This window comes from Porites lutea, chromosome 11, assembly GCF_958299795.1.
Source record: "Porites lutea chromosome 11, jaPorLute2.1, whole genome shotgun sequence".
NCBI lineage: Eukaryota > Metazoa > Cnidaria > Anthozoa > Scleractinia > Poritidae > Porites > Porites lutea.
In genome coordinates, this window is record NC_133211.1 from 26,919,431 (window position 1) to 26,944,413 (window position 24,983).

Below are 24,983 nucleotides of genomic sequence, written 5' to 3' on the forward strand. Positions count from 1 at the left end.
CCGTATTTGTCAGCATTGTGACGTCAAAACGAGCACGGTGACCCCCACTTTTTATTACCTTTTTATCATTTTCTTGACTTGTTACATCAGTGTACCAAGTTTCATCTACAATCTATGTTAGGTTCTTTTACTAAGCAGGGAAGCCGAAACTTCCCACACTCGCGGAGCAGTGAGTGCGCATTGGGGACGAATTTAAAAAGCGCGCGAACTTGGGAACAAATCGAACCGTCCAACATGGCGGCCACCATAACAAAGCAACGTGCAGAAGTTGAAGGCTCGTTGTACGAACTTCAAAGGCTCCAAGAGAAAGCTGAAAGGTACGAAATGTAAAGGAAAATGACAAAGGAGCTCAAACACGTTCTGAATAGTGAATATTTTTCATAACTAAGATATATTTTGAACTTGAGCTGCCCACAAATATCGCTTTTTCTTATGTTTGCATGATTAATAAGCTTTACTGCTGTAATTGATTACTTGTTCCAGACGGAATGCTGTAATTGAAGTTGCTAAACAGGAAAAAGCTGAGGTTGATGATTTGCAAACTAAAGGTCAGTTATCATCAACGGTCAAAGCCGAAGATTAACACGCAAAAACACAATTTTAAAATAAGCTCAAGCTTACAGTCTCTGGCATGCGATGATTTTAACAGTGAATTGTTATTACTATTAGCATTGGTTATTTTCAGTTGAATGGTCAATTAAGGCTAGCTACACGTTAAATGCATAGTCAATGGAACATTTGGTAATCGAACTCCAATCGTTTGATTGACTTCAATTATTGGATGGGTTCGCTAATCGAACATAATCAAACTCACCCCAAAATTTTGCCAATCAAACACAATGGAACATAAGCGAATGTTCGAAAATCAATCATACTTCCAGCCCGCAAGCAAGCTCTCCGGGGTGCTTCGGCGGCGGGACAGGAAGAGGAAGGAGAGCTTGCAGCTATGTCTCTGGAATTTGAATATCTGCATCAAAAAAGTTGATGCGAAATGCTTATTGGCAGAGATGACATTAGTAATGATGTCATTACCCTTGGCACGTTTTTTGCAATGTTTGTTTACGTGCGTGCTCTTTACTGCTTCGTGCTCGTTGGCGGAAATCTGACAGCTCAGTTGATGGGGAGCGACTGGGAAGCTGGAGGTGGAATTCAAATTCCAGAGATGTAGTTGCAAGCTCTCCTTGCTTTTCCTTCCTGCTGCCAGAGCGCCCCAAGAGCTTGCTCGCAGGCTATTGTACTTAATAAAACTAGCCTGCATCGCAGACACTCTAAACCTCCTGTAAAGAATGTCAGATGGACTATACCATTAAATGGTATAGATGATGTGTGGGCAGGCTGCAACACAGGCCAACACATTAACAAGTTTCATCTCATTTCAAACAAGACGCTGTGGTTAATAAAACAATTAAGTTACATGTCCAATTTCAAACACCAGTACAGACTAGGCAAGATGTCAGAGGGGGCAGAATACATGAAAGCCTGCATGAAACTAACAATTCTGGAATCGAACAGATGGAATTTACTGAATAAGAGGGGATTCTTTCCAATTCAATAATTTTTTAAAACTAAATACTCACTGATTTTTATACCATTTGTGTCTTTCTACCGAGCAAAATCGAACAAATCACTTTAGTTTGTTTGGTTCGAGTTTGGTAAATGAACTAACAATTTCTTTTAATAGAACTCGCTGAAAAGTTCCAGTTCGATCATGTTCGATTACCAAAACAATCGAACAACAATCAGACTGACTGGGTTCACTTGAGTGCGACTGATTTTTGGTTCAGCTTTGTTCCATTAGCCACGCTGGGAAAAGGTCATTCAACTTGTTGATTGTTGTAAAGAGAAAAGTGGTGGACTCCATTCCATTCAGCAAGTTGTAACTTGTGCATCAATCAATTCCCCAGTCTTTTAAATAACTAGAAACAAAACGTTCAGTAAGACTGACAGACTGTTGTTGCTTCAAAGTATCAGTCATTTCCTTCCATACCCCACCCCCAGTGAACTGCCCGCAGTTTTTCTTCTCAGATGACAAATAGTTTTTCTTCTCAGATGACAAATTCTTGGGGACAAGGATGCTTAAACAGCCAAGCACCTGCAAAGGAGATAAGAATAGGAGGGCAAATGGATGGTGCAGTTGAAATTGATTGATGCATTAGGAAATCATCATCATTATCAATCTGCCCTTTTGGTTGGGATGCTCTGAACAATCTTATAACACACATTCGAGTCCATCATAGCATTTACACTCAATTCTAGAATCCCTTGAGATGGTATTACCAAATAACGATAGTCAAACTAACTGAACTTTTTGTTTCTACTCATTCCACAATTTGCATCACCCACAGTTTGTTGAGTAATAACTTTTGATTGATGTCAAATCATGTCATCAGCTTGACAGAAGGATACGTTGGACAAAACCTGTGTTTTGTGTTTCACCATCTTGGCTATCGTTTTTATTATTATTTTTTCTTTCACAAATCTTAAATTTGAATGAATGATGGACTGTCACTGCTTCTTAAAGAGCTTTAGCACCTACCTCCTCACCCTATTGGAAAAGCAAATTCCTATCCCTCCAAAAAAAGCAGTGGAGTTTTAAGTACTTACTGGTAGATCTCGCAGCCACTTGTTCTGGGCATTCTACTATTTATTGTCATTTTATTCATAATTTTTGGTCTTTTGAATTTCTCAACCCGGTAGTTGATCAGTTAAAAGAAAGAAGAAATAAACTCCGCAAAAGGCTGGATAATGGTCCCCATGAAATATTACAAGAGTATCTGAAAAACAGCAAAGGTAGGTTTATTTGGCAGATTTTCTGAGGCTCAGTATTATTTCACTTAATCAGATGTTTGTCCCCTACATATAAATTATTTTGTTTTGCAGTACTTGCACTAAAAATGCATCCTGGCAAATCAAATTATTTCCCAATTAAACATGCATTGAGAAGTGCATTAAACAAAATTAAATGCCATTGTTTTCCCCAGTTGTAATGGAATATAATATTGTTGTTTTAAATGGAACTGTTCAAAAATTTAAATCATCAAGCAAATTAGTCGACGGGTGGTTGTGTTCAAAAGCCTAATTATTTGCCTTGAAGTGCTTGAACATGCATTTACAGAACTTTTTTGTGAGGTTAGTTATAAAATATTATTGATGGAACATGAAACAGTTAACTTGTAATAGCAAAAGGTAGTAAGTGCTACTGAGCAACTTTTAATACATCATATTTTTCATCCGCACCTGTATTCATTTTTAGCAGTGTCAATTTGTCTAACAGTGACTGTCCTTAGAGTGCTATTCCCTCTGGTTTTTTATATCAATTATTTTTGCGCTTGGTTTAACTTTGTTGAAGGTCAGTCTTCACGGAAGGACATTGTCACAGGCACCAGTAATAAGGTAAGTACTATATAGCTGATTGTGAATGGTAATGAGAAAGTGTTTTATGTGTACTGGTGACAATATTTACAGATAACTAAGGAAAAAACCTCATGGCTGTGTTAAGGTAGTAAAAAGTATAATCTACAGAGGTAACATCATATTGACAAGAAAATGTTATTGAAAGTATTACAGAAATTTTGATGTAGATGAAAGACTATCATTTTGGGGTAACTAAATTTTTTTTTTGTTTCGCGAATGCTCATCAAATTGCAAAAATTAGGTGCCACTGTAACATAAATAATAATTTTAATAATGTACTGATGAAATTTGTACTAGATGTGGGTAGTTTTTTTAAAAAATTGCTTTATTCAAGCACTGTAAATATCAGTTACCTTAGCAGGGCTGTCACCAAGATTGCATGTTCATGGCTATTAGTAGGTGGGGAATTGAACAAATCAAAAATTCTTTCTTTCCTCTCTTTTTTTAATTAAAGTAGCCAGGGTGAGCCAGGGCTTATACCCATAGTAGCTATGGGAAATCCCTGGGACCTAGCCCTGATTGAAAACCCTGTCTTAACCCATTCGCCCCTGAACCGCCCGTAACCGCCCGTGCGGATCCAGGTCCTTTCTACCCTTTGTGACGTCATCAGTTTTAACAGTCAAGGACAACTTTCTTTGCTAACTTGTGCAGAGTGAAGAGATCTTTCAAACCATACCAGAATGAGCACAATTCAGTCAAGGACACCGGAGAAAGAAGCAAAAAACCATGTGACATTGACCTGAAAATCTCCATGAAAATCTTGTTCCATTGCCCACCTACCTTTCCTTTCACCTAATCCTAAGATCCTAAAAGCTTTCCTAAAAACTCTTCCCACCAAAATGAAGCCTACTAAATGCCCAGCAAGAGAAAAAAAAATGAGGCAAGAAAAGCGAAAAAAGAAGGGAGGAGAGAAAGTGAAAAGTAAAAGTCAAGACTGCTGTGTCACTTTTAAACCCACAAAATCTCAAAATTTTGCTTTCTGCGCATGCCCGAACTTCGCAAGCTGATATTTTGCATCTGGATCAGAAGGCCGCAAAGTGTACGACCTGTAAACCGGTCTGTGGTAAGTTTCAGCTCTTTATAGCACGACAGTGACCAGAAAACCACTCGACTAGCTTCAAAACGCGTTTTTCGGCAAAATCTCTAGGAGCGAATGGGTCAATAAGCCATCTTGTGTATTTAAACATCGCGATGGTACATGTATGGCCAAGGCTTGAACTCAGATCAGCCCCAAATCCAAAGTTGCATACATTATTAATAACCACTACTAAACCACTATGTGTCCTTCAGTTGACAATACTATGTATATTTACAGGCTATCATCGCAGCTGTGAGAATGTTACAAAAACATAAGGTACGAGGAACATCTCATTTTACAATATTTAAAATAACTATTGGAGGTTTTAGTTTAGCTGATGTTTAAGCTATTCTTTCTCTTTAAGATGCTTCCATTATTCAGCCAGAATTCTCTGACTGAAAATTTAAACTACTTGACTTTTAGCCAATGATATATCAAGAGGAAATTATTTGAGTGACATATTCAGTATTCTTTACAATCATTATACTCAAATATTTTTTAAGGTAATGCTTTTCTGCTTTCAGCTTACTGACCTGTGTGACACCTACAGACTGACAGGCATCTCAATAGCTTCCCAGGAAGCCAAAAGGACTTGTTTTAGATGCGAAACATTTTTTAACTGTAAGTTGAAATAAGAAGTTGGTGCATATTCTTAGCAATTTGCTAATAATTCTAGTGTTTTTGCTCCATAATTATCTATACATTGTTTCTCTGGACACTTCGAATGTCCTGTTTTTTTTTTCTCAGATATAAAAAAACCTCAAGCTCGACCTAGAGGCCACCTCTTTATCAAACAGCCTCTTTTTGTCCTGATAAACAGATCATAATATTCATACATTCATTCTTTTTTCAAGTTCCCCTTAGTGACCACTTTTTTACAAATATTACCATTTACCTCCAACCCCCTTAGTACTTATTTTTACATTTGTATTTTCGTTTTCTTGTTGTACAAGTCAGAAGATCACCAATTTTGATCGCTTGAAATTCAAGTTGTAAGTAATTTTTTTTTTTCAACCAATAGCAAGATATCATAAACCATATTATATTGAAGTAGAGTTAAAGGACAATAGTTTAAAGGTGAGTTGTCAATAACACAGCACTGTACATCTTGTTATAATATTCTGGCAGAATCGTGAGGGTTTAAAAATTGAGTGGATTCTGCCTGTACATATATTTAGGCCTTCAATCGGGGGATAAGCAAAATATCAAACAAAATATTTTGTCTTGAAATCACAACTAGTAAGGGCCAATAAGATAATATTAATATTTCTTGTTATTACTCAAATTCCTAGCCAGTGTGGTAGGTGTCAAAAGGGGTGGTTGAGGAAAAGGAAAAGGGATGTCTGCTATAGGAGACACCTATTGTTTATTTTCTGCAGTTGCTAGTGGTTGCAAATTTCTGATTGGCTAAGCTGTAAAATTATTAGTAACTTACTGATGTGCATTAAATAAGAAACAATACATGACAATGACAGGTAATGAAGCAGGGTTGTCACCAAAGGCCAGGGGCAGGGGATTTCCCCCCGGTTACTTTCATGGGAAGCATGAAGGAAAATAGAACCAAAAGTAATTCCTGCATGTGTCACAGCTGTTCAATTACCCACCTACTATTATTGAATGAACATGAAAACCTGAAATCTTAGTGACAGCCCTGATGAAAAAAAAAAAAAAACATGTTGTATTGGAGCATCTAGTAGCAATTAGTGAGTATTATTTGATCTGGGTTACTTACAGAGCTTCTTCTATGTTTAAAAGATCCTTTTTTACATCCCTTGTTTAGATCTGCAAGCATACTGTACCCTATTTTATCCCAGTTGACTTGATATGTCAACAGTACTTGAACAGTGATATTAAGGTATTTTGTACTTGGTTGAATTATTTTTTTTCCCTCAAATACATAAAGTATCAGGAATTTGACAAACCATTGGTGATTGTCCAAGTTAGGTTTGTACAGAAAGAGATAAGTACCTTCAGTTTGTGGTTCTTCATGACGGTCATTACTACGAAATAAAAAGTTCCTGACATGAGAATAAAACTCTAAAATCCTCCCATTTTTTGGTCATATGACTTAAGTCATGCTTTTTTTATTCAAATGCCTCTGGAGTAGGTTAAAGGTAGGTGAATTGTGCGTGACAAAGTGCTGTCCCATACTCGGGGGCAAGTGGAGCAACCCATCCAGCTGGTGTGTGTTAAAAATGAGTTTTGCGACTGGCAAGCCAAATGCCTAGATAAAGTAAATGCATGTGAAAAGAGGAATGCTAAGCCTCTATGACTGCTCTGGGCTTCCCTGATAAAGTATTTTAGTGTTTTATTGGAAGGAAAATGATAACATTTGGTGTTGGGCAGACAAGTAGTTGATTAAAGAAGTAGCTAGAAGTAGGAGAGGCTGTTGCTCAGGACGTTGGACTACTTAAACATCTGAGTCTGAGAAAAATATTCTGGAGTTTGCTCAAATCAAGCAGTGTGGATTTTGGGGGTTCTCCCTATTGGAAGTCCTAAATGTTTTACAAAGTTGCCCTGAAAGATGTACTGGAGTATTTTTACACAGTTTTATTTAGTAGTATAGTACTTGAAAGTGATGTCATCCCAAAGAAACTCAAATTTTGTAATCACTTTATGTTTAATCAATTGTTCTGACTTGATGAATATTGATTTTTTTCCTTTCAGAAATTTTTCATGGTCATCTCAGAGCATTTGAATGCATTTGTAGCAAGACGAGAACAGGTAACTTGAGAGATTATTCTGTGTCTTTGAACAATACAGGGGACAAACAGCAAATTGTTGTTGCTCAAAATGTCTATAAGGTGTAACTGTTCTTCAGTAGAATATCCAAAATGGATTGTGTGCAACTCCACAATTGACCACTCCAGAAATACCATAACATACTATAATGCTCTTTGTAACAGTTTGTCACTCCAAAATTTTTTAGAAGCATTGTCTTCAGTTTCTCTTGGGAGTTAAAATGGCCCCAAGAGAAACTGAAAACAATGCTTATGCAAAATTTGGGGTGAAAAACAAAGAGCACTATGGTATGCTATGGTATTTTCTGGAGTGGTCAATTGGTTTTGGCTCCATTAAATCATTTACCAATAACAGAAAATTTTAGAAGGAGCCACCCACAATGTGAGTGCAGTTTTTTTTTTTTTTTTTTTTTTTTTGTAATTTGTGACTTTTGTTTGTTTTTTTTTTTAATAACATTTATTTGGTTACAACACTTCTTATGACAATACTTACATTTACATGAAGGAAAAATAAAAACAACGTACAAGAGATAGATAGCACAGTTATATGAGTAGGAAAACGGTCTAAACAAAATGTACATGTAATGCGTTTAATGACATTTTTGATCATGCAAAGAACTTCCATAGTTAAACTTTACTGATCTCTTTAGCTAATAATCATTTGTGCACACACTAGAATCCCTAAAATGGCTGGAAATCGAGCCTAATACTACTGTCTTTGTTTGATTGAAGTTTTGCATTATCTTTCACTTGAGCACCTCATCTTTAAGTAAATTCTTCTCACAGGTTCATCTTTGCCAGGAGCTTCACAGAGAAAAATTAGAAGGAGAAATATCATGCAGCCCTGCCCATGATTTTGTTCAATTTAAACCCAAGGTAGGGTAAATATTTCAAAAGTTGGTGCTTTCTGTTCCAAGCCGTGATGCAGTCCATTGCACGCACTAGGTTGAGGGAAAGGTAGTCTTTACACAAGGGCTTAAGTGTTTTTTCAGTCGAAATTTGAACTTTATTGATCTTCATAGAAGTAGTCCTGTGTTAAGACAAGCCCTTTTTGACTGACTTGAAAACCATTCAGGGATGTCACTAAGATTTCAAGTTGTCAGGTAACTACAACAAGCAGACGGGGAATCAAACAGCTAGAAGTTTCTTTTCCTTCCTTTGAAAGTAGCCACGGAATGCATTGAGGGGAAATCCCGGCTTCTGGCCTGACCATTGAAAAAACCTTTTAAGCAGTGTAGAATGTTGCTATGATAGCCTTCCACCAGGTTACAGGGAAGTTGGAGGGAGGCTGGAGTGCAGTTTCAGCCATTTTGTAGAAATGTTGGTTAGGGAAAAGGGTGGACCCCTCTATATTGACCTATACTGTGGAATGGTTGATTAATTGATTATTGATCAATTTATTATTTTTATGATATTAATTTAATTGAAAAGTTTTGGGCAAAAATATTATTACAAAAACATTCATTTACTGTGCAGTGTTTACAGAGATACTTGAACGCTCACCGCTTAAGCAGTTTATTTAACTTGCAAAACTTTGCATGTGCATTTTGAATATTTTGATGTCATTTCTTTGGTTTATAAGAGCATACACCATTGGAAAATTGCTGTTACTACTGCATGTTTTTGTAAGTAAACTCTCTTTGGGTCTTGGTACAAAAGCCAGAGCTGACAAGAGAGATTTGACAACTTCTATCAAAAATGTTATAAAGGATGACGTTATTAACTTCCAGTCAAGGGTATAACCCTCTGATCTCATCAAGCCAAAAAGTAATTGATTCATCCTAATATCCTTTGAACTCACTTTTTGGACTACTGTAATGAATAATAATGAGGGGTACAATGTAACAGATAGGTGTATTTGCACTTAGCGAGAAATAATTGTATTAAATTCTTCAGAAAACAAATTACATTGCTCCTTGGACCAGAATTGTTCCAGATGCTCATAAACGTTGTTTCTAACACTTGCATTGTTTGCAAGTGCACAGAGGTCACACATCCAATGATAGTTTCCATCTAAACCATTCTGGAGAACACCACCCAACTTGTACTTTCTCTTCCAGCTAAAGTACTCATTATATGCGGTGCTGTTCTTGTCCAGGTACAATAAATAGTCAGCAAGTGCTTTAACAGAAGGGAAGTCCAATACATTGATATAAGACCCTGGAATAGCAATTTTCTTGTAGTCAGCTCCCCCCATTACAATAGGAACAATACCATTTTCTAGGGGGGAGCCCCAGTACTTCTCTGTCACATAATCCAGGCACTCGGTGTTTTCAAAAGCAAGCTGAAACTTGTAGGATTGAAGAATCCTGGAGCAATCACCTGAATTTCTAGCACAGCCTCCCCCTCCACATCTACCAAAAATATCCACCTGTACAAACTGCTTTAGTTTATTGACGTAAGAGAACCGTTTCCCTGCGCAGTTACTAACTGTCCACACAACCAACTTGTCTTTCCCAAGAGAGTAATCTCTAGATGCTTGTGGCTTCTCATCGTCAGCTTGTAGAGGTCTAAAGAATCCATATGGGAAATAAACATCCGAATCCCTACGATAAGTCATTGTCCAGTTAAATAATCCACCATATTGCCTGGCATCAGGGCTGTGGGCAGGGCTTTCGAGGATAAAATAGACCCAGGCTTGATTAGGGGGTCTTTTGTTGTGTAGCTTGCGAAGCGTATTTACATGTGGCATATCTCTACCGTGGAATATCACCACGTTGCTTGAAGAAAACTCTTCTGTTTTGTAACTTACAACGCAGTTTTGGACGGGACAAGGTTTTCCTTTAAAATGTGTCCAACTTTGCGAATTTTCCAAACCTTTCCATGGGTTGGACCCAAAAAATGCCGTGTAAATTAATACAACACGGGGGCCCGTAGCTTCTGTCGTTGGAATTATTTTCCCTGGTAGATCAGATAAGCTTGGATAATTTTTATTTGTTTTCAAATCAGCATAAGTGTTTTTGCTTACAGTGTCCAAAGAGGTAGGATTCCTTGCTGAGCTTGCTGTGGAGCTCAGTTGAGTTTGCGATTTCAAAGATTCTGAATGAGTAGAAATCAGCCGATGCTTGCTGATATCTGTCAGATGCTTCGAGTTCGTTGTTGGCTTTCGGTTAAAGCTTGGGTTATTTTGTGATTTCAACTTAAAATGTGTGCTAATGTCTGTAGGATTCAAAGAGGTCGCAGTGCTTGTTCTTGCTGTGAAGCTTGCCTGAGTTGATTCCAAAGACGAATAAGTCAGCCGATGAGTACTAGTGTCTGTTAGACGCTTCGAGGTCGTTGTTGCTTCTTGAATGAAGCTTGGGTTGGTCGATGATTTCAATGTAAAATAAGTGCTTTTTTCAGTAGGATTCAGAGGGGTCTGAATTGTTGAAAAGGCTGTTCTTTCAGGCCTTTGTGGGTCCAGCAGCGTTGTGAGAGCGCTGATGATTGTAGGCTTTACAGAGGTTATAGTTGCTGTTTCTGCTTGTTTTTCTTGTTTGAAGCTTCGGTAACTTTTGGATTTCACAGTAAAACGAGTGCGTAATTTTGTAGGTCGCAGTACCGGACGATAAGTTCTTTGGTAGCTTCTTCTGGTGGACTTCTCTTTTCCTTGATTGAAGTTTGGATTCCTGTTTGATTTCGATCCAAGAGAAGTTCTTCTGTCTGTAGAATGCGTCGCCGTCGATTTCTTTTTTCGTACTCGTTTGACAGCGGAATGTTTCAACACAGAGGGATGCGGTCGGGTGTTCGAAAACTCCATCGAGGTTGAATTTCTTTGGCCTCCATTGTTGTGTAGTTCTGACTGAGAGATGACTGAGTTGAGGACTTGAGATTTTGAAGAAAACTTTATGCTTAGATGGTCCGCAAAATAAAATAAGGCAAAGAATAGGAAAAATGAACTTAAACATACCACTGACCAAACCTTCAGCAACCGTCTTTGGAACATGGTTTTGCGTTCGTTTTGTGATCCGCCGATCGTATTGTTATCGCTAAATCGTTTGCGTGACAACGCAGTGTGAAACTTTATCCTTAGCGTGTTCCAGGGTAGCCTGTTCCTGCCGTTCAGATAGGGGAGCGAGTTAACTGGGAAAACGGGGGAGGGGGCGACGGGGGGGCGAGATCGAGAGTTCTCTCCCCCTTTCCCCCTCTGGTGTCCTCTCGTTTTTTTTTTCTTCGTGAATTTTTCTCCCGCGCTCTACTATCCGAACGCCTGCAACAGGCTAGTCCCAGGGTAGCCTGGGAACAGCAGATGTTTCTCGCGATGAGCGAGGGGAAACGTCTGCCGTTCGCAGGCTATAGTTCCAGGCGTTCAGATAGTAGAGCGCGGCGGTCAGTGGGGAGCGAGTTAAATTGTACAGCGGGAAAACGGGGGAGGGGGGGGGGGGGTCGAGAGAGAGTCCCCTCCCCCTTTTCCCCTCTTTTCTGCCCTCGTTTTTTTTTTTCTTCGTGAATTTTTCTCCCTCGCTGTACTATCTGATCGCCTGGAACAGGCTACTTTATCGTATACTATAAGATCTAAAAATAATTGTTTACGCACTCTACCTGTTTTTTTTTTTGTGGGAAGCGGATTTCAAGGCTTGGCTGCTTGTACGCACGTGCGTATCTGAAGAATTGTCGAAGGCTAAAACAAAATCTTGGGGTCTTTTTGAACCATGGACACAATATTCTTTTTTTTTTTCAGCAAGTGCTCGTTCCGTTACCCTGCGAGCAGTGGTTTCTTCGTGCCGGACGCTACCGGCCTGGAGAAACCACTGCTCGTAGGATAATATATCATCCGAAATAGGAAAAGAAACAAGCAGTTATTACAGAAACGGTAAATTGTTTGTTTCACCAGTATAGGCTCCTGACAGTTACTGATCATACATAGTATCTGCCACGTCATGATCGTGGAAAGTTTTCCAAGAAATGCATTGCAAAATACGCAAACTTTTATTGGAATAGTGTCAATGTTTATACGTTTGAGTGAAAAAATGCATTTCCACAAATCTTTTGAGGAACTTTTTACTAAAGGTCAAGTAATACTGGCAACATTTTCGTTTAACTTGTCGCGCAACATTAGAGCCGTTTATACCAGAGAAAATAAGCCGCGACTTACTATTGCTGCGGCTTACGTAAGACGCGAAGGGAACCATTTATACGAGTATGGCTTACGTAAGACGCGAACTACTAGTATAAATGGTTCACGCTTAGTACGCGGCAGAAAAGCGAAACGATTGGCTTTGGTCGGGAAAATTGCTATATTTTACTGTCTTTTTCGTTTCAAATTAACATTTCGGTCAACATAAGTGCTGGGCTGTTGCGAATTTGTGCGGAAACAACGACGAAAAGTTTGTCAGCGATCAATCGAGTGGTAGAGTTAAGACGAAATTTCCGGCTCTCTCGTGCAGCAGGTCATTTTATGGACCTTACGATCCAACAACGGCGACGTCCATTAAAACGTCGCTGAAAAATACACTTCTCATCCTTTCACACTATTTCGCGATTATTCCAGGTCGTCCTGTTCTTTAAAAGAAGGGAATTTAGGTTGGAGCTCAAGAGAGAGGACCGCGCCCTAGTCAGACAGAGATGGCAGAATTCATCGCCTTGCTGTTCCCGTCCTCAAGTACACTTAAAATTTTGTCATTTCAAGTCGTAGCTGTGCAGAGACGGCAACGCAATTTACAAAAATGCGTGATGCACGTGCGGAGTTGTTGTTTTTCTCATTAAACCTATTGAATAATCCGTGAGCGTAGATTTTGTACCATTTATACGGGGTGTTCGCGTCTTATGTAAGCCGCGAATTATTTTCGTATAAACGGCCCTGTTGTTGCTGTATTACCACCCGCGCGCTCAACTAATCGCGCAACAAACTTCCGTGAAATTGCAAGTTGCGGTAACATGTTGCGCAAAGTAGAGCCAAGTTTAGGCTTTTGTGCCTGATGCAAGCATTTTTTCGAGCATTTTAGTGAGACAAAAGCATTAAGCATTATTCGAGCATTTTAGTGGCACTTTCCTAGAAAAGCAATTTTTTTCAGAGAAAATAAAAATAAAATATTTTTAAGGAAAGTGAAGACTCAAAATTCCAAAGCATTCCAAAAGCCACTCCAATACTGCAATACAGCCGAGTGAAGACTACAAGAAAACAGCGCTTTTTAATAGATTTGTCAAAGGCAGCGGTGTTTGTTTTTGCTTATTTGTGTCCATGCATTACCTTCGTTTGATGAGCATTATCGGAGCGTATTAGTGACTTCGGGGAAGACCGAGCATGTTATTGGGAAAAATGGAGCATTATGGTGGAATATTTTAGTGGGGAAACAAAAGCATAGAGTGGTTTTCGTTTGAGTGTCGTAAAACCAAAACCAAAGTAATTACTCTGGCCAATCACATAGGACACAGACAATACATTGAACCAATCAAAACTCGAAGTATTTACATGTGGCTGACGCAAAGCGCGGGAAAATGCATGCGAGCGCGTCACAATTGGCTTTGGTTTTACTTCTGATTGGATGAAAAAGTGGTGCGAATCTTTTAAGCCAATCGCATCGTGTAGAAAGTGCAAAACCAATTACTTTTCGACACTCAAATGAAAACCGCTCTAATGTACAAAAGCCTAACCACTGAGTTCTACCAAATTTCTGGTTCTACCTCATGCAACAAACAATCGATTTTATCACTTGCGTCACATCGTGCCACGCGTCACAAAGCTTGTGATTGGTCTATTTTCCTGCAGAAAAAGCGCGGGAAAGATGGTTAGTCCTCGAACAAACTCTTCAGCCTAGAAACTTTTAGGATTTCGACATATTCGCAATCGCCAAAATCCATTCGCTGTCCCTAAAACTAATTTGCTATCGCTAAAATCCATTCGCTTTCGCTAAGTAATTCTTCAACGGATGCAAGGAAGTTTAAAACGTCTGGAGGAACCGCCTCGCTTTGTTCACACAAAGACAAAAGAAATCTAAGCAGCAAGGCTAGAGCGAAGCAACAAACCGCCGAGTCGCCATTAGCCCGGTCCAAGGCATGGGAGTGAAAAGTGATAACAAACGCGTGGGGCTGGGGAGAGAGAGACAGGTGCCCTCTCCAGATCGCGCGCGTTTTACTTCCCCTTGGCTTGTTTTTACTATTTTTTACTTCTTATAACCTATCAGGGGTTAGCATGACATCCCATCGGCCTAAACCCCCCTCGGACACCTCAAGAAGTTTACACAATTGCAACGTAGTATTACTAATCACTTCGGTTTCGAGCACAGGGTCAAGCAAAAATGAAGCAATATTGATTAGGGTTAAGCACTGACTCGAAACGATCAGCTTCCATTTAAGTTTAGGGTTGTTGGGGGTTGTTGCCATATAGGCTCAAATCAAACCATTGCTTGTCAGCCTAGTGGTGTAGGTAATGCACCACAGACTCTACGCCCCGAGTTTTCCACTCACGCTATTCCGGAAGAGACTTTATTATTCTCTGAATCTCGCGAATAAACTGCGGTGGACTGCGGTGTGATTATGTAACTATATAAACCCCGCAGGGCGGGGAGTGCTGGCAATGGGCGCGGATTCGACGTGAAATCCATTCTCTTGGTGAGAGGTTTGATCGAGAACACTTGCTCGGGGGACGGGGCATTTGAGCAGTTTTTTCGGCAGAGACTGAGAGGAAGTAGCTACATAGGGACATCCTTTCTGAATCCCCTCAGACACCCTGAATTGACTATTTCCCAGCAACAAGTTCCTTCCAAGGACATAGCATTTTTTCCAAATCTCCCGGCCCAGCAAAAATGTCAATTTTTTTGCCTGAAGAAAAGATATTTTGAGGAACAGATCCATTGGGTTGTAAATAGTTCGTAGAGAAGTACGAGTAGAAGGAATATAGGTCATATAGTGACAAAATAGCTGTCTTAGATTTTAAAAAAAATTACTGCTTAATTAAATAGCTGAAATAAAAGCTGAACTGTTCAGTAAAAGAAATACAGCAAGCAAGGAAAGTATTTGTGAATTTCATTAAAATCACTACAAATAAAACCATTGATCAACACGAATAAAGCAGCGTGTTTGGTTGTACGAAAGCCTAGACGGGTTATTTTTATTTTTCCACATCACTAACGATGCAGTCAGAGACAGAATCAGGCAAGCCATTGGGCGCTATGATGATCTCTTAACCACAGTAAAGAAAAGCAAGGTTGTAAAGTGGTTTGGGCATGTATCAAGATCATCAGGGCTTGCCAAGACGATTTTACAGGAACAGTGCAAGGAGGGAGAAGAAGGGGCCAAGAAAAGAAGCTTTGGGAGAACAATATTGCTGAATGGACAGGGTTGAAGTTTTGCGACGCCGTAAGAGAAGCTGAAAACAAAATAAAATGGAGGGAGAGGGTTGCAACGACCGTGGCGCCCCAACGGTCATTGACCACGGGATAGGTGCAGGTCCCGGGGGGTACTGCCATATATGGGCTATACAGGTATGTGCCGCTGTGAAGGGTATGGTTTTCAAGCAGTTTACTCTAGGATAAGGTATATAAATCAGAGCGTTTGGGTCTAGAATAGGGTATCATTTTTCAGGAAACTGATCAGTTGGTTGAAGATTTTATCTAGACTAGGGAAACAGCTACTCTAGGATAGGGGGGATTTGGGGAATTTACTCTAGTATAGGGTAGCAAAATTCAGCTGAACTAGCTCTGGTATAGGTTAAGGGTTCCAGGGTCCCAGCGGCACATCCCCACCCAGAAATTCCTAAAGTACCCCCCCCCCCCCCACCCCCGGGTGCAGGTGCAATAGATTTTAGCGATAGCGAATAAGTTTCAGCGACAGCGAATAGATTTTAGCAACAGGGAATGAGTTTTTAGCGACACTGAATGGAATTTAGCGATAGCGAATAAGTTTTTAGCGACGGCGAATGGATTTTAGCGACAGTGTATAAACTTGAAGAAAAGTAACATCTTAAGTAAATCACAAGGAATAAACTCGTAAAATGTTGACTAACGTGTTGTGTCTACTAACCTATGCAAATATGAAGTTAAAATCGCTGTTCATTTCAGCGTTGTTCGTTGTTCGTTGCTATGAACTAAGCCGCTCATTCTACAGTACAGATTCTGGTTATTATAAGCGGAACACTTTCAGTTATCAGAATTTTTCACACATATCAGAAAAATACATCAAGTTCTCTTAGTTTGATTTATCCACAGGTAGCCCAAGCTTACTATGAGAGCCCTGAACAACATTATCCTACTTAGCTCATTCATTATTCATACGACAACAGTTATAAGACGTTGTATGAAAATTATCCCAGCTTAGCTTGGGCTACCAGCTACCTGTGATTTATCGTGTAAAAAACAACCTAAAACTTTTACAGCGGTTTTTGTTGTTTCGTGGGCTATTGACTATTGTTAATCTATTATTAATTAGCTACAGCTAAATAGCGAATATTGAAAACATCCGGACGACCATATTAGCCTACGTGTAGCCGCACCCTCCCCACGACAAGAACGTTTTTCCTTTGTCGGGGGGGAGGGTGCGGCTACACGTAGGCTATAAACGCTCGTCTTCAATACCGAAAAATACACGTAACAGCGGCACTGCATTGCAATCGATCACACTGGATATAGCATCGAAGAATCAAGGAAGATAGCAATGTTTTGGAAAACCTCGTCCTCCATTTGGATTATTGTGTGTGTTTGTTTGATGATGATTTTGCTACTCTTTCCCATTTCTCACCATCTTACCGCAAGGTTTACTCTGCGAGTAGGGCGTCCAAACAATAAAACTTATCGCCAACAACAACCTGAAAAAACAATTCCTACTGCTAAAGTTTATCATCGCCCTCGTGTGGTGCTAATTTACACAGGATTTTTTGGGTCGTACCCGTGGCAAGGTTTGGAAGACAATCAAAAGTTTACTCACTTTAAAGGCAAGTCCTGTGCCGTCCAAAACTGTGTGGTTAGTTACAAAAAGGAAGACTTTAATTCAAGCGATGTAGTGATATTTCATGCCCGAAATATGCCTAGCGTAAACTCTCTTCGCGAGCTGCACAACAAGCGGTCTCCAAATCAAGCGTGGGTCTTTTATATCATTGAAAGCCCAGCCCACACCCCTGATACGCGCCAATATGCTGGATTATTTAACTGGACCATGACTTATCGAAGGGATTCCGATATTTATCATCCTTATGGTTTCTATACATCTCTAGAGGTCGATGATGAAAGACCACAAGCATCGAAAGATTATTCTCTTGGGAAAGACAAGCTGGTTGTGTGGACAGTTAGTAACTGTGGAGGGAAACGGTTCTCTTACGTCAATAAACTAAAGCGATTCATAAAAGTGGATATTTTCGGTGGATGTGGTAGTAATGGATGTAGTAGTCGTGGAGGTTTCAGTACGGAGGATTGCACCAAACTGCTTCAATCTTACAAGTTTCAGCTTGCTTTTGAAAACACCGAGTGCCTGGATTATGTGACAGAGAAGTACTGGGGCTCCCCCCTAGAAAATGGTATTGTTCCTATTGTAATGGGGGGAGCTGACTACAAGAAAATTGCTATTCCAGGGTCTTTTATCAATGTATTAGATTTCCCTTCTGTCAAATCACTTGCTGACTATTTACTCTACCTGGATAAGAACAACACTGCATATAATGAGTACTTTAACTGGAAGACAGAGTACAAGCAAGGGGGTTGTTTACATGGAAATGATCTCTCTCGTCATTACCACTGGACATGTGATCTGTGTGCACTTGCTAACAATGCAAGTGTCAAAAGCAAGGTTTATGAGCATCTGGATCATTTCTGGTCTGGAGCACAATGTAACATGTACTCTAATCAATTTGATAAAATTATCAGTCAGTGATTAAGGACCTGTATTGATTTAGAAGTAAAGAAGGTTTACCATAAAACAGCTCCCTTTGTTATCCATTGTCTTACATTCTCAAGCCTTCAGAATCTCAATTTCTCAGCTGAATCACCACCCCAATACCGAAATAAGAATGTCCAATGACAGTGATTTCATCTTTTTTTGACTAAAATTTATTAATCACTACATTATCCCTGATTCATAGGATTTTTAGCAGCACAGTGGAACCTGGTTAATACAGGCAACAAGGGGACTTGCCCACATTATCCAGGTGTCCTTATTAAGTGGGCTGTCAGAAAAAAATGTTATGGACAAATGTTTTATTGATACAAAGGAGCAATGACTGAAAGCAAAAAGCCAAGGAATTGAAACTTGCATGATAGAAGGCAAAGAACTTTATTAAATGTGAGGGATGAACAGACTGATCAAAAGCAATCACATCACACTATTTCATCATGAAATTAACCTGTAGAAATCTTTCATCATTTGAATAGGGCACTATGTTTACAATTAGCGCACGATAAAAATACACAGTATACAGATACCCAGTGTCGGTAAAGCAGGGTTGACGATATAAGTAGATTAGGTCACACTATGCATATGTTAGGTTGTTACCATGCAGTTCTGAATTCTGAAAGTTAGGGTAACTATGGCATCTAGAAAGAACCCTCAAATTTTAATAGACACTCCAACTGAGACAATGTAATAATGTAGAAGACATATGGAGGATTGGAGTAATACATTTATGTGCTGTTTTGGTTCAACTGTCTTCATTTCAAAAATATTTTGTTGGAAATATATGATGGTAAACAGCTTTTAACAGCAGAAAATAAAATTTGAAGCAAGGCTAAACATAAACCATGCCATGCATGTACCTTTCTCTTCTTTACTTTATCATTTAGGGGTTGTTGCCTTCCCATGCATTGCTCCATTGTGAAATTTGTATTCCTTTTTCGAAGAGACAGAACTTAATGCTATTAATTATAATAGAGGATATCACACAGCGGCATGAAGATATGAATTCTATTTTCGATTGGTGAAAACAGTATTTTTTTATGAAGGAGTTCAGTGAATGTCACAATTCAGCTGTACATCATGGAGCTCACAGAATTCTTTGCCATTTATAAGGAGGGAAAATATTGCATCTGTTCTTGTGAAGGAACCGATTGACGCTCATTTCATGTTTAGAGAAGATACCATTGTGAGCCCACAGTAACTGGCACAAGCTGATCTGGTGTTGCCACCATAACTGGGGAGCCCAGTGTGGAGCCACTTCAGAATACCCCCATCACTTGTTGTAATACTTCGAAAAACATCGTATACAATGGAACTTCTCCTTTGGGACACCTATTTTCAGGGGACATAAAATTTTGTCCTGGAAAAACGTTCACATAATCTTTGTATTTGTTACCCCTGTTGAAGGGACATCTCTAATCAGGGGAAAGGGACACTTTTTCTGGGTCCTGAAACCAGGGTTTAACCTCCACAAGGGAACACCTTTTTATAGCCCTTAAAATGTGACTGACCACAAAAATCGTTGATAAGTTCTAGTGTTCACTGGTCACAATGGCAATAGCATTCAAAACATGAACTGTCTCACTTAAATCGATGCATGTCACTGCAACATCGCAGAGATAAGTTAATCAATATTTTTTTATGCATTATCTAAGCTGCATAAAGTAATGACTGCAGCAGGCTAGTTTCCAAGGCAAAATAAAAGGAAAATATTTTATTTGTTGGTTAATTATTAACAAACCCCATCCCAACCTCCATTCAGGGGACACTTGCCTTGGTCCCAAGGGTGTCCCCTGAATAGAGGTTCTATTGTAACACAATTTACTCTCATAGCATAACACAATTGCCCTCTTGTTATTTCACTAGGTGCAAATAAGTGGCAGAGTATTCTGAAGTTTAGCCACCAGTGAAAATAAATAGAATCAAGAGATAAAGTGTGTTCTTCTTGACATATTTTAGTTGACTGAAGGTCAGAATGAAGACATTGCTGTAAAGCTGAATTATGACAGTCTGACAAAAAGGCTTCCGTCCAGTGTTGAATACCTACATGAGGGTAAGATACAGGGACATAGCTGAGGACTGACTCAGGAGGGGGGTCTTAGCTGGCCACCTGTGGTCTAGCCTTTGCATAGAAAATGTAATGTGTCATAAAAGCCCTGGTTGAAGTAAAAAGTAAAACCATATTACTTGACTTCATAGTATTCTAATCAGATTTTTATCTCTTTCCAGGAAGGAAGACTTCTGCATCATGGAGAATATTCCATGCTAAGAAAAAATTCTTCAAAGAATTGTACCTTCATCTGGCATTTTCTAAAGCCTTCACTCAAGACTGTGCTTAAAATTAGCTTAGTACATAAAATATTTTTAGTTACTTCCAATCAAAGTATTTGCGGTATTTTGTCATTTGGATTAACAAGTTACTTATTTTGATGCTGACATTCCAATCTGTATATATTTAGTGTTTGTTGTTCAAAGATCTGACTTCAAACTTAACATTCTATGGCCAAGTTTCTTACCCAATTTTAGTTTTAGAGTAAAAAAACACTAATATTTCAGTTGACAAATGTGCCTGATTATTTTACTAGTCATAGCATGATCTTCTCTTTTGTTTAGAAAAACAGTGTGTCATGTGTAAAGGCTACTCCTCTGCAATAAATCTCTTTGTCAACTCTTTTTAAATCTGGCACTGATTTTCTTTGTACAACAGGTGCCTTCCAATTGCTCAAAGGCCGATTTACTACACTTACTGGCCAGGATTTAAATTTTCACCCCAGATTAGGTTTACTTCCTTGTCCTTATAGACTGTTTAATTTTGATTATTGCCAGACAGGATACCCAACCAAAGACTCATTACCATTAATAATATTACAAATAAATGGTTACTTTTTTTTCAAATGCAACAGTTGTATTCTTTCTTGAAAAAAAAAACGTTCCCGTTTGTTCAGTTTCCAAGTCCAATCCAGATAACAGTGCCAATAATCATTGCGTTACCCTCCTTGTCACGCCACACTCGCCGCCAAACTACACTCCTTGACACAAACTCAACTGTTCTGTGTTTGCCAGGAAGGATAAAAGGTAAATGCACTGCTTTTTGCTGCTTAGAATTTTCTTTAAGTTTCAAAGGTGAAAGGGTCATACGGTAGTATTAAATGCAGCGATTTCAGACATGTTTTTGCAACGTTTTGACCCTAATGAAATATTGCGAGTCCAACCTCGCTTGCTCGTAGGCTGTTTGAGTTTGAGGTCCTTCTAGCTGACAAGTGCAGTGGCGCGCACAGAATCACTTTCTGCAAAGTTATTTTAAACGTAACAGCCTTTTATGGTAACTTATCAGTTAATACATGCAAATTTCTAACTTTTGGTGGATTTTTAAACGTATCCAAAGTGAAGTTTGCGTAACCGGCTGCGTAACCTGGAATGACTATGCAAAAATTTGTTATCTGAAATGCAAGCGAAGATCCACGATCCCCAGTATGTCGACCACTCAAACCGCTCAAGAATATTCGAAAAATAATTCTACAATCTGCATGTACACAATTCTTGGCCAAGGTAGTTTTATTGATTGGAATCTGCCTGTTGAAGATTTTTCAATATTTGTACTTGACCTAGGGCATCGCACGTAGAATATAATTAAATTCTACAAATTTAACGAGGTTGTCAGCGAGTGACCGTTCCGTGCTTCCAAATCGGTCAAGAAGTAGCGTATGCACTACAGCTCCTATTTTGTTAGGAAGCACTATTCATAATTTGATTTCCCCTGGCCTGCTTGCTGGGGGCATCTCATGTCACGCTAAACACCCTGCTGAGCGTGTTACAATGAAATACGCCCGACGGATTTAGTCTTCTGACAATCCCTAAAGTTGACAAACTAGCTCAAAAGTATATTTCTTACACTAGCTCAAAAACTTGAGTTATGTCAGACCAAAAGACACTAAACCACTTTTAACTCTTATGAGAACACAATGCAAAAGTGAGAAACAAGAGCATGAAAATTATAATATTTCCTGTATTAAAACAACCAGCCATAATGTGAAGATCAAGACTTACGGGAGGTGGTGGTTTGAAAGAATCGAACCACAGGGGCTCTGCCCCTAGAAGGGGTCCGAGTATTTTGATGCCACTGAAAGTGCATTGAATTATCTTAGTGGTGTAGAAGCTAACTGAAAACTGATGTAAAACTAAGAGCAATGTGCACTGCTTGCTGTAAAAATGCTATGTGAAAGAAGTACAAAGAACCTAGCTTGAGTATCGCTTGCATGCAGTGGTTTTACTAGACATTTCACTGCTGTTATACAATTCTATTGGCTGCATTTGGTCCTATGATTTCCATGTGTTACTTTACTATATAAATTTAAACCTACACTACGTGAAACTGCATTAAGTGTTCACCCTTTAGAAAGTGGTCATTTTCGTAAGTCCTGAAAATTATTTCCCTTAATGACTGTAAAACTGACCTGCATTAAGCAGGCGACCTTTATTAAGGGGTAGCCGTCACCTTTTCCGTGATCCCAGTGAGTTATTTTTAATAGTCTTCAGGGGCGGATCTAGGGGGAGGGTGCAGGGGGTGCACACCTCCCCCCTGAGATGACCTGCAGTTTTCTAATACAACTGGTATTCTGCCAAAAAAACACTGTGTGGTTTATTGGTGTTGAAGTAGAGCAAGAGACGAGTGCACCCCCTCCTAAAAAAATCCTGGATCCGCCCCTGGTCTTCACCTCTATTAAATGGCCACTTTGTGGTGATACAAGTGCAGTAGATAAACTGAGCATGGCATTCAGTGGTCTTTTACTCGACCTTGCTTTATGCACAAGAAGAGGTCAACTTGTCATGTTATGAGGACATAATTTTCACTTTGTCACCATCTTTATTTTGTTGATTATCTCTTGGGTTTGCCAAACCTCTATTATTAAACTCAATTGGCCACTTCCCAAGGGTGACCACCAAGTTTGACTGTACCAGCAGTAGAAATCCCATGTCTTTGAGACTCATCTACCAGAATGTCCAACATGACTTTTCTCTGATCTTTCAGACTAGTAATTTAAGCAAAAATGGTTGCTGTGTTGATGGTCCTCACTAGCCATGAAGACATGGGTAACACTGGCAAAAAGACAGGATGGTATCTCCCAGAACTGGCACATCCATATCATGTGTTTAAAACGGCAGGGTATAATATGACATTTGTCAGCCCTAAGGGAGGAAAGGCTCCTTTGGTAAGTATTATGCCTTTTAGCTACTTCAGTGGGTACATGGCTCCGATATCAGGGTGGCCAAGGGGGGATACCTATCACGCTGACATTTTTCAGGCCATCACTTTTGACATAAATAAGGTGCAATTGCACTGAGTTAACATGGCAATATCTCACCCACTGAATGAATCAGGTCTTGTAAAAAGTTTTCAGCATCATGTTTTTCTGGTGCTGTTTCAAAAATTAATAATAACGATATTAGCCAGTAGGATTTCAGGCATTCAGATAGTAGAGCATGGAATTTAGATGTTGGGAGACTAGGGCGAGAGCGAGGGTTCCCTCCCCTCGTTTCTTTTTCTTGATTTTCTCTAAACAGGATTCCAATAGAGAGAGGCATGGACACAACTATGACAACATCTTAAGACTTGCAGAGTAGCCAGTCTTGCATTATTTTACCAGTAACTGGCAACTTTCCTAAGGCATTTGGTCTCCATTTTATCTTACTGTATATTAAATAAAACATTTGACTGTATCTCATGATTGTAGTCAAAACAAGAAACACCCAGTATTTAAAACCGGTGGGGAAAGATTCTCACAGTTCTTGTTCTTTAATCCATAGGATCCTGGTAGTCTTGAAGCTTTTAAGAATGATAAAATCTGCCAAGAATTCTTAGCTGATAAGGAGGCAATGAACCTTGTTGACAACACCAATGCTATTACATCCATCAAAGCTGCTGACTATGATGTTGTCTTCTGTGTTGGAGGCCATGGACCCATGTTTGATCTTCCAAACAATGATGATGTTAACAAGGCTATAGCAGCAATATATGAAAAAGGAGGTCTTGCCGCAGCAGTTTGCCATGGACCTGCTGGTAGGTGACAAGATTCAAAGATAAAGTTATCATGGCTAATTTCACTCAACACTCTGAAGAATGGGTCAAACGTGTGGAGTGGGAAAGACAGGGGGGATGGGGAGTAGTCCTCCCCACCTGCCCATCAAATGAATGTCTCTTCTTTGAGTTTCAGAGATCATGTGATAATAAAAGAAAGGCAAAATAACTGAATAACTTTCTTCCCTGGAAAGGGAGGGCTTATTAGAGAGGGTGGACTTTGTGATATGTACATGTAATTCTTGTTTTTATTACCGAAACTATGTGTAACTAGTAGTAATGTTTTCACCCTTGTTAAATTTAGTTTCTTTTTCTTCTCCTACATGCTTATCAATCAAACAGAGAATTTAATTTTAGATCAGGAGTCACAGGACCTTTTGTTAGAGCTGCAAATAATCAGCTAGCCGGTTTGTGTCATGCAGCGACATAGAAACCTTTGGTAAAATTGAAGTTTTGTTCCCTAATTCTCTCCTAACAGGGATTGTAAATACAAAGTTATCAAATGGCGATTACCTTATAAAAGGGAAAAAAGTGACATGCTTTACTAATGCAGAAGAGGAAGCTGTCAAGTTAGTTGAAGAAATGCCTTTCCTGTTGGAGACCAAGCTAAAGGAAAATGGGGCACAATTTGAAAAAGCACCTAATATGTTTGAGGCTTGTGTCTGTGCATCAGATAGAGTGGTGACTGGTCAAAATCCAGCCTCTGCCACCCCCATGGCGGAAAAAATAGTGGAACTTTTGAAGCAAAAATAGATGCAAGTTTGATTCAGCCAGAATACAGCCTTTTCTATTTTCATGGCAAATTATGCAGTAGAAATGTTGTAGAGAAAAATGGACCAAGCACATTTATTTATGCATTTTCCATCACTGTTAATAA

The 24,983-nt window shown here is 39.3% G+C and overlaps 2 protein-coding genes across 3 annotated transcripts; both read left to right on the forward strand.

Annotated features, from left to right (window-relative positions):
• Positions 1–225: 225 nt before the first annotated feature.
• On the forward strand, positions 226–20,921 carry LOC140951671 (centromere protein O-like). The gene is made up of 12 exons (XM_073400974.1): positions 226–317; positions 484–548; positions 2,698–2,790; positions 3,350–3,393; positions 4,730–4,768; positions 5,017–5,113; positions 5,514–5,569; positions 6,273–6,347; positions 7,160–7,216; positions 8,020–8,109; positions 19,990–20,083; positions 20,260–20,921. The coding sequence occupies exons 1-12, from the start codon at positions 235–237 to the stop codon at positions 20,367–20,369; spliced, it is 903 nt and encodes a 300-aa protein (XP_073257075.1). The 5' UTR covers positions 226–234; the 3' UTR covers positions 20,370–20,921.
• Positions 20,922–20,961: 40 nt separating this feature from the next.
• Positions 20,962–24,859, forward strand: LOC140951672 (uncharacterized). Of its 2 annotated transcripts, none has more exons than XM_073400975.1 (4): positions 20,962–21,105; positions 23,060–23,240; positions 23,836–24,088; positions 24,585–24,859. In XM_073400975.1, the coding sequence occupies exons 2-4, from the start codon at positions 23,079–23,081 to the stop codon at positions 24,857–24,859; spliced, it is 690 nt and encodes a 229-aa protein (XP_073257076.1). In that variant the 5' UTR covers positions 20,962–21,105; positions 23,060–23,078. The 2 variants fall into 2 exon arrangements, with proteins under 2 accessions (XP_073257076.1, XP_073257077.1); XM_073400976.1 differs by lacking the exon at positions 20,962–21,105 and adding an exon at positions 21,492–21,579.
• The last annotated feature ends 124 nt before the right edge of the window (positions 24,860–24,983 follow it).

Bases quoted from the DNA above. Each gene is read 5' to 3' on its own strand.
- LOC140951671 (XM_073400974.1), top strand. From the start codon at position 235: ATGGCGGCCACCATAACAAAGCAACGTGCAGAAGTTGAAGGCTCGTTG. The intron at 3,394-4,729 runs GTAAGTACTATA...GTATATTTACAG, and splicing joins TCACAGGCACCAGTAATAAG to GCTATCATCGCAGCTGTGAG. The intron at 4,769-5,016 runs GTACGAGGAACA...TTCTGCTTTCAG, and splicing joins GAATGTTACAAAAACATAAG to CTTACTGACCTGTGTGACAC.
- LOC140951672 (XM_073400975.1), top strand. From the start codon at position 23,079: ATGGTTGCTGTGTTGATGGTCCTCACTAGCCATGAAGACATGGGTAAC. The intron at 23,241-23,835 runs GTAAGTATTATG...TTTAATCCATAG, and splicing joins AGGGAGGAAAGGCTCCTTTG to GATCCTGGTAGTCTTGAAGC. The intron at 24,089-24,584 runs GTAGGTGACAAG...CTCTCCTAACAG, and splicing joins AGTTTGCCATGGACCTGCTG to GGATTGTAAATACAAAGTTA.